The 19,659-nt window shown below is 40.8% G+C and overlaps 1 protein-coding gene across 1 annotated transcript in view; it reads left to right on the plus strand.

The window, feature by feature from the left end:
* cnksr2a (connector enhancer of kinase suppressor of Ras 2a) overlaps positions 1-19,659 on the plus strand; it is a 481,257-nt gene that overhangs the window by 196,265 nt on the left and 265,333 nt on the right. Inside the window, exon 7 of the mRNA XM_060832965.1 lies at positions 11,922-11,981. Coding sequence (XP_060688948.1) covers positions 11,922-11,981 — 60 coding nt within the window. The remainder of the gene's footprint in view (positions 1-11,921; positions 11,982-19,659) is intronic.

A 19,659-nucleotide genomic window follows, 5' to 3' on the forward strand; every position in this document is an offset into this window, starting at 1 on the left:
TGGGGTTCAGGAATTTTATTAAATAAAGATTCAAAAAAAGCACGTAGTGTAAGATGTAATACAGTTTCCAGTGTCTCATATTGCATATAATATTACCTCAGGAGAAAGTGAGAACTGCCAATGCTGAAGATTCAGAGTCGAAAAGTATGGTGCTGGAAAAGCACTATTTACAAATCTTCCCACCCTCCACCTCATCCCCAATCCAATCCTCCAACTCGGCACCGCCTTCTTGAACTGTCCTACCTGTCCATCTTCCTTCCCACCTATCTGCTCCACCCTCCCTTCCGACCTAACAACATCACCCCCCACCTTCATCTAACTATCGCCTTCCCAGATATCTTCCCCCAGCCCCACTCCCACTTTCCTATTTATCTCTCAGCCCCCTTCCCCACCCCACATTCCTGATGTCAGAATCGTCGACTCTCCTGCACCTTGGATGCTATATGACTTGCTGTGCTTTTCCAGCACCTTACTTTATAACATATAATGTTACCTGGGCAGGGGAACAAAATCCAACATTTCCAAGTTTGCTGATGATATAAAAATGGTGGGCGTTTGAGTTGTGAGGAGGACGCAAGGAGGCTTTGGGGTGATCGCGACGTTGTGTGTAGAGGAAAACATATGGCAGATACGGTATAACATGGATCAATGTGAGATTCTCCACTTCAGTGTCCAAAACAGAAAGGCAGAGTATTATTTACATGGTGATACACTGGGAAGTGTGGATGTACAAAGTGATCTGGGGGTCCTTGTATATAAGTTGTGTGTTGGCCTTTATTGCAAAAGGATTTGAGTTCAGAAGTAAAGATGTCTTACTGCAGTTATACAGGTCCTTGGTGAGACCGTACCTGAGGAGTATTCTAGTTTCAGTCTCTCTCCCTAAGAAAGGAAATACTTGCCAAAGAGGGAGTGCAGCAGAGGTTCATTATGCTGATACTGGGGATGGTAGGATTGCCCTATGAGGACAGATAGGTTCATCTGGCTCTGTACTCTTTAGAGTTTAGAAGGATGAGAGGGGACCTGACTGAACCATACAAAGCTCTAACAAAGTGTTCAACAGACTAGATGTAGGGCGGATGTTGTCCCTGGGTGACGAATCTAAAACCTAGTGACGCAGTCTCAGGCTATGAGATAGGCCATTTACGACTAAGCTAAGGAAACATTTCTTTACTCAGTGGGTGGTTAACTTGTGGAATTCACTCTCATGGAAGGCTGTGGAGGCAAAGTTGTGAAGTATATTCAAAAAAGAGATGGTACATGTTTGGATATTAAAGGCATCTAAGGTTATGGAGAGAAAGTATGAATGTGACATTGTGATAGAGGATCTGCCATGATCATACTAAATGACAGAGCAGGCTTGAAGAGCCAGGTGACTTACTTCTGCTGCTAGTTTCTGTGTTCTACAACTAATGCATTCTCCATGACCATTTTGATACTTATACATGTTTTAAAAAAGAAAAGTAATTAATCTTTTGTTAAGACCGGTCAAGACAAGTTGTGCTTCATTTACCTCAAAACTATTTTACAGAAATGAACGTTGTTTTACATGAAAATACTAATCTTGGAATAGGAAATTTTATCAAGGCACTCAAAAACACACCAGGTTTTCAGAGATTAGTTAGAGGAAAGCTAGTCAAATTGGTGGATTGGTGTAGAAGCAGAGGATGTTTGGTAAAAGAACCAAAGGTGACATCCTTATGGTTGGGGTGGGTAATGCAGTGCCTGAGAGACTGGCAGGAGGAAAAGCACTCACTGCTTTCAAAAGGGAATGGGATAAGCAGCTGAGGAGAAGTGGGGCCAACTGAATTGCTCATCCAGAGAGTTGGCATGGACATGACAGTTGGAATGGCTTCCTCATGCACTGTAACTATGTATGATTCATTATGATGTTTGATTTGTGTAACTGCATTTTAATGTTCAGGGTAGCAATCTATTTTTAAACTATTTCACGAAAATGATCTCTGCAGTGTTTGGATGAAAGATTTTCATATTTGCAAATTCAATTTAGTTGACTGAACACCAGTATATTGGCTGATAAACCTGTCTTCTGTGATTTAGGCTTCTAAGGGCAATTCAATCTGTTCACACATGATACTGTAGCTTAAAGATAGAATAGATTTGTGAATTTTGCTGGTGCAATGAGTTTTGCAACTTGCCTTTGTAGCACTGCCCATTCTCTGTCACATTCATTAAAGCATAAGAACACAGCCACCTTTCTGGTGATTTTCAGAGAAACGGTTACTCATCACATGAAAGCCAAAATAAAGCCAGGACAGAACAATTTGCAAAATGTTGCTGCATAATAATGAATGTGATGGTAAACGTGAGTATTTTACAATCAAGATTATCCACACCATCATGAATTTTCTTTCTATTTTTGCATAAGGAATCTACTCCTTGTAAACCCAGATATATCTCCTAAGTTCAAAGGATTTTTTTTGGTTAATAGATCAAGACAAATGATATTAGTTGCGCAAAATCATTTTCAGAGCATTACATTAGAATATGTAAATTTACAGATGAAAAGGAAGGCATCCAGTCTCCCAAGCTTATGTCAGCCAAGACACAACCATCCAGCCTAATCCCACTTTCCAAGCCTTGATTTCTGTTACTTTTGTTATAGTTACAGCACCTTGAATGCAGACCTATACTTCTGTTAGAGACAGTGAAAGGTTTTATCTTTACAGGATTAATTTACAGACTCCCATCACCCTCTCACTGAAAAGGATTCTCTACCATTTCCTCTAATCCTTCCTCCAATTACTTGTATGTCCCTGACTGACTGCTAGGAATGAGTTTATCTGAGCAGCACGATGGCTTATAGTGCCAGGGAACCAGGTTCAGCTCCACACTCGGGCGACTGTCCGTTTGGTCTTTGCGCGTTCTTCCCATGTCTGTATGGGTTCCCTCCTGTTTCCTCCCACAATCCAAAGATGTGCGGGTTAGGTGCATTGGCCATGCTAAATTGCCCATTATGTGGGTTGCATGGATTAACCATGGAGGATTGGTGTGGACTTGATGGACCAAATGGCCTTCTTCCACACTGTGGAGAATCTACAATTTTATGGCACAATAAAACAGGCCTGTCCTATCAGTCTATCTCACCATTTCAGAATTTTATATGGAATTTTATCTGAAAGCCAATGTTTTGCTGAGCCCAGGAAGGAGTTGGGGCTTACAGCTGAGATGAGGGGACAGGGCCAGGATTTAGCTGCCCTTTATCTACACCAGGATGATCGAGGGAACCGGTGTGGCCTTTTGCCTGGGCAGCCATCTCCCTGATGAGTCCTGAGCAGGTAGAGGTTTGTTGTATGGGAAAGAAGGAAGTAGCAAAGGAGTCAGAGAATCAGGTAGGCCACAAAAGAAAACTGGGGAGACAAAGTGTTGCAACGATTTGGGGGCCCTTGGAGCCTGCCATTGGGTAAGGAGGACACAGGGACCATGGTGTCAGATGGGGCTGGGGGGTGGGGTAACCAGAATATATGGATGATTGCAAGAGAGAGAGCAATGTGGTGCAAGAGAATGGAAGAGAGCGCGAAGCTGCAAGTGGTTTATGAGAGAGGGAGGGCCTGCAAGGAACAGTTTTCGAGGAGAAAGTGAGGTTTGCAGATGCTGGAGTATCAGAGCTGAAAATGTGTTGCTGGAAAAGCGCAGCAGATCAGGCAGCATCCAAGGAACAGGAAATTCGATGTTTCAGGCATAAGCCCTTCATTCCTGCGCTTTTCCGGCAACACATTTTCAGCTCTGCAAAGAACAGTTGTCAAGCTAACAACAAGAAAACTCTCTGCTGACCATGCACTAGGAAGACTTGAAACCATTATGGAAATGAATCTCTTTGCAATGAATGTGGAATCATAACTTAAGGTTGCATATGTTGAGGAGTTACTATATTGGGAAAATGCAGTGGAGGTTATTGTAATGAGCACTGTCAGTTGTTAATTTTAAATCTGAGATTGAGATTGCAGATATAATAAAAAGAGATGTAACTGCCTGGTAAAATATTTTAGATTTGTGATGGAAATGGATAAGCTGTGAACTCAGCTATCTGGAAGCTGTATTAAGGATAATGGCTTTTACATGGAGAAGTATCTGTCAGTTATCTGGAAAGAAATGGATGTTGCTCACTTATTTGGGCTTCTAGTGATCTAAATACTGTGTTTGTGAGGAAATTAATGCTCACCTTGGATGTTCTGGCAGTACATTTATTAGCGGGCTGGTGATTATCGAGGATATTGATGAATTGACCATTTGATTAGTGTGCAGGGCAGGCATGTTCCTGTGAAAATGAAGGTCAGGAGTGGCAGGATTTCAGAACCTTGGATGACAGGGGAAATTATCTGCTTAATCAAAAAATCTATTGGGCACAAACTTGTCTCTGCTGCCACCTCCATGGATCTGCACTGGATGCAGAAGCCACTAGGAACCCAAACTCACCTCCCACGCCATCACGATAAGTTCATGCTGCTGGGCCCACTTGGATCCGTGTTTCTCGGCCCACTTGGGTCCGTGTTGCTGGGTCCACCTGGGTCCGTGTTGCTGGGCCCACTCAGATCCGTGTTTCTGGGCCCACCCGGGTCCGTGTTTCTGGGCCCACTTGGGTCCATGTTACTAGGCCCACTTGGATCCGTGTTGCTGGGCCCACTCAGGTCCATGTTGCTGGGCCAATTTGGGTTCGTGTTGCTGGGCCCATTCGGATCTATGCTTCTGGGCCACTTGGGTCTATGTTGCTGGGCCCACTTGGACCTATGCTGTTGGACACACTCTGGTGTGTGTTGCTGGGCACACTCAGTTCGGTGCTGCTGTGCCCATTTGGGTTCGTATTGCTGGGCTTACTTAATTTGGTGCTGATGGGCCCACTTGGGTCCATGCTGCTGGGCCCACTTGGGTACATGTTGTTGGGCCCACTTGGGTCCATGTTGCTGGGCCACACTCGGGTCCATGTTGTTGGGCCCACTTGGGTCCATGTTGCTGGGCCACACTCGGGTCCATGTTGTTGGGCCCACTTGGGTCCATGTTGCTGGGCCACACTCGGGTCCATGTTGTTGGGCCCACTTGGGTCCATGTTGCTGGGCTCGCTCAGTTCAGTGCTGCTGGGCCCACTTGAGTCCATGCTGCTGGGCCCACTCACTGCTGCTGATGCCATCCCACAACCAAGCCCTTCAGCAAGGGGCAAGTAAAATAAAATAGAAAAAAAGTAAAAAAAAACAAGAAAAGAGAGCAAAAAAAAAGACAATGGAGCACACCAGCTCAGGATCAGAACCGCTACTCCACCACCATCTTACCCATGTCAGTAGTGGCTATCATGGACTTGCATACACCCTATATTCAAGCTGTGCAAACAAATCGTTCTTCTCAATTTTCCAGTCAATCTGTGCTCAATGTAGACACTTAACTTCAAATTGTTGGTTAGCTTGGACACTTTTATTCACTTCTTGTGGTTGCTTTACTCGTGAACCCAATGCGTTTGTTTCCTTAATCATACAACAGGAAGATTGTTCCTTAATTTACAAGAGCCCTTGCACTGGTACTAATGATCCTTTCTTGGAAGATGATGAAATGAAATATTCTAATTGAATTTGAGTGTTCCCAGCATCTGACATCAGATTTGAGTCTGCCATAGCAATTTGTTCTCCACGCTGAACAACTTGAGTTAAAGATTCATCAATGAGCTTAAGTGGGACTTACTATCTTCCACTTCATTTGTTTCTCTTTGCCAACTCTTGTCATGAGCATGACTGACTATGAACATTCTTCACTTTTGATAAGAGTGGAAAATATTAATGTCAACCCTGTACAGTCACAGATTATATTATGTAAGATATGTTTAATAGATAATAGTTCATACATAATATGAAATGATACTCTCCTATCATTTTGCATTTTGCTATGAATGTAGGAACCCTAATAAAATCTTCAACTCAATTTCCTTTAAGCAGTTTTTTGAAGACTTGTTGCTCAACAATGTCCATTTCCTTGACAATGTGATTTTAAGACAAGCTGTTTCTTGAACAGTTGTGGTGTGATTGCTATTTCCCATGCCGATTCTCTGTTAACAGTAACCGGTTTAACATCTCCTACCACTGGAATCAGGCTGAGGTCAGGACATGCATTTGTGTGAAGAGTGACAATTTGTTAATGAGAAATGTTTACACATTCTCTGTTATCTGGCACCCCCTGTGTCGCAAAGTCGCTTGTAGCAAACCTTGAAAGCTGTATTTTCTGCACTGTGTAGTTTCACTGTTAATGCTGTAAACACTATTTCTTCTAACATGGTGCATTATCAGATAATATAGTGTCACCTGTATCATGCTTAAAATTACTGAGATGTCTATTGACATAAATATATTCTTACCAAAATACTTGGCTTGGATCATTTATTTCCCACAGGAACACATATCCCAAAATGTTCACCTTGTGACCTCATTTGGAGGATTGGGAGTTGTTGAGACTCCAAGTCAGACCTAGCACAATGGGGAGGTCCAGCTTATGAGCAGGTCCGGCCATTAAACAGCACTCAGTCACTGACTGAAACTCATTCACTCACTCACACACTTTTCACTCTGTCAGCATGCTCACTTCTTTAGTATCCCAGTATGGGTTTGGAAGGCTTCAAGTTGCTGATTTCCTTGGTCAATAGCATTCTTGCCTTTCTGTTCAGAGATGCCCATGCCCAGATTCCAATTTATGGGAATTTCCCCCATTGCGTTTTTAATATCTGCCCGAAGCACCTGATCGGCTCGATCATGCACTAGTGTACTTGCTGTTAGGTCAGCGCACCAGGCTCTGTCTTAACGAGGTTGTAACAGACATGCCCGGTATGTCTCTGGCATTTTTGTACAGACAAACCCTGCAATATCTATGCTGTGCAGGTTGTCACAAATTGGCATTTCGCTCAACCTTTGTTAATTAACATCTTGTTAATATATCTAGGCTTTAGAGTGGTCAACTTGTCCGGTAATTTCAACATGCCTCCAGGTGACGATGATACATAAGTCATACACACTGGGTGAGTTGGGCTGGAATGGTGGGTATTGATGGTATTGCACTCGGGCAGGCAATCCTACTATTCTGGATCTTCTGCTTACCCCTGGAACTGGGGAATGTATTCCATTTTAATGGAGCTATGTATACGTATGACATAGTCCCATCCCCTTAGCCATCATCACACCACAAAGCTTCTTCTCCTGTTATGGTCCAATCAGTTTCATTCCTGCCATTCCCTTGCGGAGGTAGGTTGGTGGCCTTAGTTTAACAACAGGTAATACTGGTACAGCTGGCATTACTTTGGCCATCTTTTGTTTCCTTATTAATTGATGAATGCATTTTGTTCATTCCACATGTGCTTGAAGCACTAATGTCAAGGCCATCTTTGTCTTTCTTTTCTTATTTTGCTCTATTCTCTTTGTGTGGTGGGTAGGCTCAGAGGGTTCCAACTCATTTTAATCTTTTGGCCAATTAGTTTCTTATGTTTTCTGGGAATCGTTGAGGGATCCCTCCAATCCTCAGGCTAGTTCCTTCTCTCCCAAGACCATCTTTTTGTTATCTGTTTTATTCGTAGGATTAGCAAGTGGCAGCCCTAAGGTTCCCTGCCCCTCCATCGAGGTGTGATTTGGATCCTGCCTGCACCCTGCTATATCAGGGATTACTGGCTCACACTAATCCATCCATTTCAATTAAAACCCTACACACAGATGACAACCCTCAGAGGTCTCTTTCCCTCAAGGCGTAACTTGGAATGTCTCCCAGTTAACTTTAACCATCCAAGAGGATCCCTGCCTTTCAACCAAGGTGTGCCTCAAGGTGGCCTCTGACTATGTCTCAAAGTCGCAACATCTACTCCTCTACTACTGACTGCCCTTTGAGACAGAGTGGACCCTTTTCAGGTTCGGATAGGAGACTGTGAGAAGACACTGAACAAACAGAGGTTACAGGTCACTATGAGCACAAGGTACTCACATAATCTGGTCCCTCTGTCCGCTGGTGGTCCATGCTTCACTGATCTGGCTGACTATGCCAAATTGTTGTGGCAGAATGACTGAATGAATCACTTGACACCCAGGTTCACTTCAAGCATCAAAGAGTTTATTATTTTCCACACTAAGGTAAGGGGAAAGCCTCGAGAGACATCTCCATAAAGGGAAGCATATACTTTTTATATGTTTATATTTAGCCTGTCCTTGGCTATTACAAACTAATCATGTCATTAATTGATGACATACATATCAAATGACAGTGTGAGGTCATCTCATGATCTCATGGCTACAATTACCTGGGAGTCATTAGTGATGTGGTCTGAACTCTTCCCTTCTATCCGATGCTGATACCAAACTCTGGACCAGCCTGTTATGGAGGCTTCTATCAGTATTTCACAAAGATGTTTTTTATTAAACCCCCTCTAAACAAACAGCATCTGTATTTTTTGCCTTAATTCAATAGGACCCTTTGGTACACATTTCACAAAACCCTTTGTTTGTTATCTTAATCTTGTCACCTGGGATATATTCCTTTAACAAAAGCTGTAATCACTCTAAAGTTTAACTTCAGACATCAGCTAAATATCTTCCCCCTCCATTTTCTCTCAACTGAGAATCACTTCCAGCAAATTTTATACTGCTTCAGTCATGGGCAGTTATAACAGACTTCAAACATATCTAGCATATCAAATCTGAGCTTCCATGAGATACTGTGGGCCATCAGCAGCAGTAGAATGGCACTGCAACACAATCTGTAATCTCATAGTCTGGCATATCCTCCACTCGACCATCAACACCCAGATGGGACTTCCTCCCAGTTCAGTGAAGTGTGCCAGGAACAGCACCAAAACTACCTAATAACGAAGAGTCAACCTGATGACATTACAACACAGGGCTATTTGTACGCCAGTATACAGTGTACAGTATACTGCTATACAGTATACAGTATAGCAGTATACAGTAGACAGACAGATGCAATACCACAGCAAATCAATCAGACTTAATCATTTCACTGAGTTGTAGATGGTGGTGGACAATTAAATAACTAACTGAGGGGGAAAGCAGCCCAAATATTCCCATTTTCAATGACAGGAGAGCCCAACACACTAGTTCAGAACTATTTGCATCCATCTTCATCCAGAAATGCCAAGTAGATGATCCCTCTTGAACTCCTTGAGGTCCCCAGCTACGTAGATGGCAGTTTTCAACAAATTTGCTTCACCTGACATGACATCTAGAAACATCTAAAGGCATTGGACACTGCAAGGGCTTTGGTAATATTCCCATCAGAGTGCTGAAAACATGCTCCTGAACTAGCCACAGCCCTAGCCAAGTTACTCCAACACAGCTACAATACTGGCATCCACCCAGGCCATGTAGAAAATGCCCAGATATGTTCTGTTTGTGAAGCTCACATTCCGTCAATGAGGGAAAATAAAATGCCCCCTTTCTGAAATTAAACCTTCCTGGCAATATTATTTCTGCTGGTCTGTCTTCCTGATGTGATTGGTTATGTTCCTTCTTTTAAAGACATTCGGTTCTGCAGTATGACAGTACTGGTTTGTTCTCTATGTTTTAATAATTTTAATTATGTTGAACAGTAATTTTGTTGCTTTGTACTGCTGTACTGGAAGTATTCTCTGTATTTAATCTCCCAAAATGGAGGATTCTTGCCTTTTGTGGCCACCCTGTATTTAATCTCCCAAATCTCCTGCCTTTTGTGGCCAAACTTGTGGATCCCTACCTTTCTAACACTACGATGAAGGATTTTCACCTTTTCATTAGCAACATGGATGCTTTCCCTATTTTCTAGCTGAATAAACAATTCCTCTCCTCTTAAGGTCTTTACTGAATGAATCCAAATGCTTGTGGCTTCCAAGATGATACTTTACCTCTTAACTGTTTTCCTGAATTGATCCCTTTACCTGTGGCTCTAAAAGGTGTCCACCATTCACTGAAGGGGTCAGACTCAATTTTGTTCACTACCTATGGCACTAAAGATAAAAATGGCCACTGCCTCATGGATCTTTTTTAGATGGGTCTTGATGTCTGCAGTCTGAATGAATTTTTCCTGCCTTCACTATGATTTAAATGCTGGATCGCCATCTCTTTATGTTCTTCAGTGGTCTCCTTATATTTTTCTGTTAGACTTTGTCTGCCGTGGCTTCTAAATCGTACCTACATTGCTTTAATTCTGGCTTAGCGATGTCCCCGGTGCTGCCATCTCATTTTAAAATTACTTCTGTGGCATTTGATTTCCTTTACTGTGGCCGTGTCTCATGATACCTGCCGGTTGTGCTGACAGCATTTCCTCTGAGCTGTGAGTGCTTTTAGCTGTCTCATCCCGCGTTGTATTTTTCAACAACTTTTTCCACTTGCCTCTCAGGCATTTCAACTTTACTTACAGCGTCTCTGATGTCTCTTGGCTGAACCTTGATTTGTTTCTGCAGTTTATCATCACTAAACAGCTGTAATCTCTAATGGCTAAATGTGGTGAGTGTACTGGTTCCAGGTAGCTTCCAGATCATATTTGTCCCTGTGCTTACCTCATGCCTGTGGATTCTGCCTTGCTGAACCTTTGCTCTACTGCAGGCTCCTGGAATGTTCATCTCTTCCAACTGCTGGCTGTCTGTACTGTTAATTCTCTTAGAGTTGTATCTGAAAGGTTTTTCTGAGTTCACTGGAATCCGCTCTGCTGCTCACCTTGCCACGTGATAAATGCTCAGCACCAACTTTCTCTCTCTCAGCTGCTGGTAGCGGTTCCAGAAAACACTGTCATGCATGAACCTTAGAGGCCAGGCAGCTGGAAAAAAAGCTAGATGGCATGCTATTCATCAAGGGTCACCATGTCTGAGCTATCTCCACTATTGGTCACCATAAGCTAGATTTGTTGCCCCCATTTTCCTTTGAGGGTGAGATCTACATCGCCCATGTGGTCTAGTGGGTAGAGAAAAACTACTTGTTAGTCTAATGAGAAGAGGTTCTTGTTTCAAACAAGGTGGTGTTTATTGCATGATAGCAACTGTATACAAGTTAGACTGTTGTGTTGGACATATGAAGGAGACCTAGATAATTAATCTACTTCACATTGTTTTGTTTCTTACTTAAATCATTCAAAGTGTAATGTGTGATCGTCATCAGCATTTATCTCTGTACAGGGATAAAAATGTTCCCTCTTTAACTTAGGTATTAAATTTCCAAATAAGTAGTCCGGAAGAACATCCTGCATAACCATATTACAATTTCAATCAATGTTTAACCTCCCCAACATCCCGCCCGTTTACGGGACCCAGCTATGTCCATTAGAGCTTTGTCCAAGTCACCATCCAGCAGTGGCATCCTCACCACCAATACCATCAAGAAGCTGATTTTAGGGAGAACTACTCTGAGGAATAGGCAGGACATTCTCCATATCTTCCCTTGACTGTAATTGTCTGAAAGATGCCGAGAGCTATGTTTATTTTAAATGCTTTTATTAAAAAAAATCAAGTTTTGAGGTTTTTGAAAGGCAAGTTAAATTCTATCCCTGTAGAATATTTTTACATATTCAAGTCACCTTCATCTTTCTACTGAACATACATGTCAAATTGCTAGAAGATTAGAACTGCTGTCCATGTACCTATGACATTTACTGGTAAGACTGCAACATCTACCTTAACCATTTTTTGCAGCTCTATTATTATGTCAGCAGAGGTAAATTCAATGCCAGTGAAGTTAAGATCTGCATTATGGTCAATCATAACAAAACTATTCCATTTAAGATATGCAATTTGTCATTATGAAATGGAAATTTTGGAAACACAACAGAATATGCATTGAAGTCTAATCCAACCTGTTTTATTTTAAACTAGATTATTGTAGCTTTTCTTAACTGCTATGAATAGTAACTAAATTCTTATGGAAATGTTATATATTTTTCTCTTTCTTTGTCTCTCCCATCTTCCCTAGGGAATGTATATCAAATCAACTTATGATGGTCTACATGTAATAACTGGAACAACTGAGAATGTAAGTTGTATTCTCCAATGACCTTTGATCACCAAGCAATAGAAGATTGCATATATAAATTTTATTTAGCTATGACAACAAACTATTGAAACAATATCTGAATATACTAGTGAAATACTTGGAAGGATACTGAATAGGGATTGATGAGTTAGACTTTCTGGTATCATGATAAATGATAACTAATTTTAAAACTTTGTCTAGGTAAAATAAACGTTTAATTCAGAGGAAGAATTGATTATTATTAACTTCAAATATTTTCAGCCATTGCTAGGCATAGGTGTCATCATGGTTATTGATTCTATTGAAGTATCCAAACATGAACTGTGGTTTCATTTAAATTGAGAAACATGCTTTGATCAACATTGAGAACCAGAGTTTTGCAGTGTGTTAACAAATATCCTCTAAATGCTATAAATTAGATCCAAATCTAACCTTGATTGATGGCATGTAAATAACTCTTCTTGGCTATGGGAATTGTACACAGCTGGTGCTACCCAAAGAAAATTGAGAAATTTATTATTGTAACGTATTTTCTATTAGATAAGGGCTAATGCATAAGCTCATAGCTTTGTGTCCAGATGGCTGAATAATGCACAGAATTAAAAGTAAAAAAAAATAGGACTCCATTGAGTTAATGAATGAGTCCTTGCAGGTGATCAGTTGCATTGATCTAACTGATAGTATTTTTGCATGAAAACCTGGATTATTGTTTGATTCACCAATCCTGATACCTGCCACCTTTTGAGGAAGACAGAAGAATGAACACTGGCTTAGTACCTTGATACTTTTGAAGAGAATTAGGTCTCTGGACTAAATTTTAAAAATTTGCATGTTCTAATTCGGAAGACATTTTATTTGTATCACAACTTCTTGTTTCTCTGCAGTTAACTTAATTCAAAAGATATAGCAAAATAATGTTTTTAGCAGTAATCACTTTTTAATATACAATTTGAGTAACTGTGTATACCAATATTAGTTCCGTGGTGATATTCAATCCAATGATGTTGGGGTGTATGTGGAAAGAAGGTGGAACATTCAATAAAGCAACCACTTACTTTAGATTAACTGATGAAGTATTGTGCTGTGAACTTAAATTCCTGAAGTCAAATGTTGCTGAAAATATCATAATTTAGCCTTTTTATAAATCTATAAATGAACATTACAGTTAGTAATCTAGATTATTTATTTCCAACTTTAGTAAATATAAAATTGTACTGCAACTCCAACACGTTTTCCTGGCTTCTCATTTCAGTGCAATGAGGTATGAAAAACTGTTTGAGAGATTTAATGATTTTCTATTTACAAAATCTATTCAGCAGTATAGTGCTGCTTAATTTCACAGGAAGTGACTAGAAATTTCTGTGTAAGTAGACGATACCTGAGAAGAAGTAATTTTATAAATAAGGAGATGCATCTGGGATTAAATTTCATTGTAGGTCAAGTACAATATTTAACAAAAAACAAAACACAATGGATGCAAAAAATCTGCAATAAAAGCAGAAAGTGCTGGAAAAATCTCAGTAGTCTAGCAGCATCTGTGGGAAAAAAAGAAAAACAATGTTTCAAGTCAAGAACTTCAAAAAAGAAACGTGAAATGTTTTGTGGCATTGAAAAAGGTAAGAGGAAAGGCAGAGTTGAACAACTTGAAATTCTGGATTGTGTTTGAGGGCAGGAGGTATTATTAACAAAGCTGCCACGAAACAAAATGATGAGTTTTGCAGTAGAAAGAAAGTCCAGTGAATGTATCAATGACAGAATAAAAATCAGCTCTGATTGAAATTATAAGCATTAAAAATTGGACACACTGGTATTTGGCAATAAAAGAATCAAAATGGGGACACAGGAGCCAAGATCTGAAATTGTCAAACTCAATATTGAATCCAGAGGTCTATGAAATGCCTGACTGAAAGATGAGGTGTTGTTGCTCTAGTTTATGTTGAGCTTTGCTGGGACATTAGTGCAGACCAAGGACAGAAATGTGTGTGAGAGAGATAGTTACACAAATATATGCAATTGGTCAGCAACTGGAAGGGTAGGATTATGCCTGTAGACTGAGTGTTGTGCAAAGTGGTAATCTGGTCTACATTTGATCTCCCCAACACAGAGGGGACCACATTGTGAGCAGCAAGAGCTGTATACTAAATTGGAAGAAGTACACATATACTTGTGGCCTTAGGTATTGAGGAGAGAGAGGAGCTAACACAGCAGGGAGAACACTTTCTGCAATTTCTTGGGAAGGGGACAAGATGTCAGAGGTATTGAAGGAGAGGGTCAGAGTGTCAGAGGGAATTGTCACTTCAGAATGCACACAGGAGTACAGGCATCTCTCTTATTCTGCGGATGGTGACTGTGTGAATGTGAAAATACTATATCCAACTGCCGAACTTGCTTGATGCCCTTACAAATCTGTTTTGCACTCTCTTAAGTTTAGAATTTTGTAAGTTGATTTAATGGACATGCTTAAATTATTAAAAACACCCAATGGTGACAACATATTTCTACTAGTGGGAGAATCTAGACAGGAGCACGAAATGTTAAAATTAGAGTTCAAACTGAATCTGGAAATCCCTGTTTCACAGAAAGAGTAGGAAACTTTGAAGTTCCTTTTCCATGGCTGAGGCAATTGAAATTTTCAAATTTGACATCCTGATAGATTTATAAGTCAAGGATATTCTGGAATATGGATCAAAAGGGTGGATATTTGTTTGAAGTTACAGAATGACCATGTTCTAATTAAATAGGGAACTAAATAGGGAACTGTGGGCAGCACGGTGGCACAGTGGTTAGCACTGTTGCCTGACAGTGCCAGAGACCCGGGTTCAATTCCTGCCTCAGGCGACTGTGTGGAGTTTGCACATTCTCCCCGTGTCTGCGTGGGTTTCCTCTGGGTGCTCCGGTTTCCTCTCACAACCCAAAAACGTGTAGGTTAGGTGAATTGGCCATGATAAATTGCCCGTAGTGTTAGGTGAAGGGGTAGATATAGGGGAATGGGTCTGGGTGGGTTGCGGGTCGGTGTGGACTTGTTGGGCCGAAGGGCCTGTTTCCACATTATAAGTAATCTAATCTAATCTAAACCTGAGGGGTTGAGTGGCCCTATACAGTTTTTTCAACATACTTGAAATTGAAAATATTTAATTTCTTTCAGAAATGCTCCTTCCTTGAATTTGGATTTTTAACTTGAGACAATGCGTATTTGTAGGGAAGTGGAGAGACAGCTCTGATTTCTATCATACATTTTAGTCACTGAGAATTCTGTTTTTATGCTTGATTTAAATCCTGGGGAAGTTAATCTTTAAAACAGACTAATACACATTTTCATTATATAAGGTTGATCAGTTGTAGAGTCAGGCGAAGATGAGATCTGCAGATGCTGGAAATTAGGGTCGAGAGTGTGTTGCTGGAAAAGCACAGCAGGTCAGGCAGCATCTGAGGAGCAGGAAAATCGACATTTCGGGCAAAAGCCCTTCATCAGGAATCAGGAGTCACTTGAATAATATTTTTCACAAAAATGGAAATTGATGCTTTTCCTGATCAATTAACAGTTGTAAATAAAAACAAAACAATTATTTTAAATGTTGGTAGAATTATCTTGATTGGACAAATCAGATCATTACTCTCATAAAATTATGGCACTGTGAAGTGGAGAATGAAACGTGGAGAAACTTATTTTCAGCTTAGCTTATTACGATGATTAGGAATGCACCGCCCAAACGTCTGGGAGTCATAGAGCCATAGAGACATCCAGCATGGAAACAGATCCTTCGCTCCAACTCATCCATGCCAACCAGATAACCTAACCTAATCTAGTCCCATTCGCCAGCACTTGTCTCATATCTCTCTAAACACTTCCTATTAAAATTCCCATACAGATGCCTTTTAAATGTTGTAATTGTACCAGCCTCCACCACTTCCTCTGCTAGTCCATTCCATACACGTACTACCCTCTGCATTAAAAAGTTGCCCCTTAGGTCCCTTTTAAATCTTTCCTCTCTCAACCTAAACCTATGCCCTCTAGTACTGTATTCCCCAACCCAGGGAAAAGACCTTGTTATTTTACCCTATCCATGCCCCTCATGATTTTATAAACCTCTAGAAGGTCATTCCTCAGCCTCAAGCATTCTAGGGAAAACAGCCCCAGCCTATTCAGCCTCTCACTCCAACCATGGGAACGTCCTTGTAAATCTTTTCTGAACCCTTTTAAATTTCACAACATCCTTCCTATAGCAAGGAGATCAGAATTGCATACAGTGTTCCAAAAGTGGCCTAACCAATTTTTTCTACAGCTGCAACATGACTAATAAAAGGAAAATATACCAAACACCTTCTTCACTACCTTATCGACCTGCAACTCCACTTTTATAAACCTCCATAAGGTTATCCCTCAGCCTTCGATGTTCCAGGGAAAACAGTAAATTATTCCATTGGCTCTGAATGTAAATTAGATAAATACATAAGGAGAGATTTGCAGATGTCTGGGAAAAGAATAGAGGGAAGTGAGACTAGTTGGTATCTCTTTCAGTGAGCTGACACTGGCACACTTGGTCAAATAGCCTCATTCCTGGCTGTATGAGTTTGTGATTTTGTGAAATAGCTGTTTGAGTTCGCCAGCTTTACAAGGTTTCAGAAACAGATGTTAAGACATGAGGTTTTAGATTTTGTCCCAGAATTCTTGCTACCTTGCAATAAGCAGTCATTTCACAGATTTTTTTTCAAATGCATAATTGAAGAGGCACCTTAACCTGAAGAATGTCTGTGGATTATTTGCACCAGTCTCATCATGGCTACAAGAGTGCAAGTGTTCCTTGCAGTCAACATAATGCTTGCCTTTAGAACTAGATTAGTCTCCAAACTCTGACCACAAGAGCTGCTAACAACAGTAATTGCTGAAATAGTCTTCAAGCTCCAATGCAAGACTTTAATCAGGAACAAAAGTTTGACTTTCTTGATTTCTCATCAAGGTGCTGCTAGGAAAAAGCTCAAATTAAAAAGGTAACAGAGTCATAGAATGTTTACAGAACAGAATGATGTTTCCAGCCATTGTGATTGTGCCCTGTCTCAATATATCTGACTATTTTTTCCTCTTCAGGTAATCCCTTTGAAAGTCAAGATTGAATGTGGCACCCCACAATCTTATGCATTGTATTCCAGATTCAACGTACTAGCTGAATTATTAGATAGTTTCCTGCTTTTCATTTTGCCATACAGTGTCCTCTGATTCATGATTTTTCCATCAAATGGGAATAAGTTTTATATCTCAATTATGTCTAGACCCCACATATTCAAACACACCGATTAAAGAATCTTCTGTAAGGAAAGCAACACCTAACTTTGCTAATCTATCCAGGCAACTGAAGTCCCTTTTCTCTGAAAATATTCTTGACAGTCTTTCCAGCAGCACTTCCTGCACATCCTTCCTGAGGACTGGTACTCAGGATCCTGTTCATGTTATGAACTACTTTCTCAACTGGCTGTGCCACCTACAGCAATCGGTACACTCATACTATAAGTTCCTGTGATCTTAAACTACTTTTAGAATTGCATCCTTTGGTTTAGATTGCTTCTCATAGCTTTCCTGTCAAAATATATCACTTTATATATCATGACATATCTTCTGCCATGCTGTCATCCATTCCCCTTGCCTGCCTGTCTCTTCTTGAACTCCTCACAGTTCACACTACATCCCCATCTGTTTTGTCATTTGCAAATTTTGAAATAGTGCCTGACATTCTCAACTCATTATAGATTAGGAAATATGGCTGTCCTAGGCTTGTCCCTGAAGAATTGCAATGCACACCTTCTTCCAAACATTCATGGATCATTGCTCTCTGTTTCTTCTCATCAGTCGCTTTCATATTCTGCTGCTGCTGTCCACTTCTTTGTGTGTGTTTTGTCTGTACTGACAAGCCATTTATGGCACTTTATTACCATGCCATTTGGAAGTTCACATACACCACATCAACTGCATTGCTCTGACCAATTCTCTGTCACTTTTTCAAAACATAAACGTAAACTGTGTGAACATTTGACTGAAACTGGACAGATTAGCCAGTATTAGCCGAGACACCAGAAATGACAATTCCCTGTCAACTCTGCAAGCCCTCCTTTACAACATCGAGAAGATTGTGCCCAATTTGGAACAGGAGTCCCACAAACTAGTTAAGCAACAGGCTGACATAATCACATGGATTAATGCATTACAAATAATGTCCCAGTCACCACCACCACCATATCTTGTCCTATCAGCAAGGGTATCAGAGTGAAGAGTATATTTTGAGGAGGGACTTCAATGTCCATCACCAAGAGTAGTTTGGTAGCATCATTACTGACCAAGTTAGTTGAATCATAAAGGATTTAGCTGCTAACCTTTGGTGGTGAGGAGCCAGCAAGAGAGAGAAACTTATTTGACCTCATCCTCACCAATATACCTGTGATGGATTTGTCTGTACATGACAAAATCAATAGGAATCATCTTGGAGACAAAGGTTTAATCTTCACATTGAGGATACACTTCAAATTGTTTCGTGGTACCATCAGTATGTCAAATTGGACAGATTTTGAACAGATACAGCAATGCAAAACTGAGTGTCCATGAGGTGTTGTTGACAATCACAAACTGCAGAATTATTTTCTTACATAACCTGATGGCCTGGAATATGCTCCACTCTACCATTATAATCAAGCTGGGAGATCCATGAAAAGCCTGGGTCACTCAGCTCCTGCTCTCATTACTTGTTCCAAATATTGGCAAAACATCTGAACTCCAGAGCTGAGGTGAAAGTGACTGTCCTTGATGTCAAGACAACATTTGACTGAGTGTGGCATCAAGGAGCTATAAGGATATTGTAGTGAATAGGAATCAGGGAAAAAAATCTCAACTGGTTGGAGTCATTCCAAGCACAAAGAAAGATGGCTGTGGTTGTTGGAGCTCATTCATCTCAGTTCCAGGAGTTCCTCATGGTAGTATCCTCATGACAACCATCTTCAGCTGCTTCATCATCTTCCTCCGATCTAAGGTCAGAGGTGAGATGTATACCAATAATTACACAATGTACAGCACCATTTTCCCTCCCTCAGATACTGAAGGAGTCCATATTCAAATGCAGCAAGAGTCGGATAATATCCTGACTTAGGCTAATAAGTAGCAAGTAACATACATGCTACATAAGTGCCAAGCACTGATAATCTGTAACAAGAGAGAATCTAATCATCACCTTATGACAGTCAATGGTGAATTGCTGATTCTGGGAGGTATTCTGGACCAGAAATTCATTTGGACCAGCTGTATAAATACTGTAGTTACATGAGCAGATCAGAGGCTAGAAATGTGGCAGTTTGCAAATCATGTCTTGTCTTCCAAATGCCTGTCCACCAAAGGCACAAGGCAGGAATGTGGTGGAATACTCTCCACTTGCCTCGATGGGTGATACGTCAACAGCATTCAAGGTGTTCAACATCCAGGGATAAAACTGCCTGCTTGATTGGCATCCTACCCAGCGCCTTTAACATGCACCCCTTCATCATTGATGCACAGTGGCAGCATGTGTGCGAGACATACAGCAGCAAATGACTAGGGTTCCTTTGACAGTATGTAACTTTTCAGGTTGATGATCTTTCATGTGAGAAACACCTGCAGTTTTTGAAGCAGGTACAGAGGCGGAGAAAGAAAGGCAAAGACAAA

Source organism: Hemiscyllium ocellatum, chromosome 12 (genome assembly GCF_020745735.1).
Source record: "Hemiscyllium ocellatum isolate sHemOce1 chromosome 12, sHemOce1.pat.X.cur, whole genome shotgun sequence".
NCBI lineage: Eukaryota > Metazoa > Chordata > Chondrichthyes > Orectolobiformes > Hemiscylliidae > Hemiscyllium > Hemiscyllium ocellatum.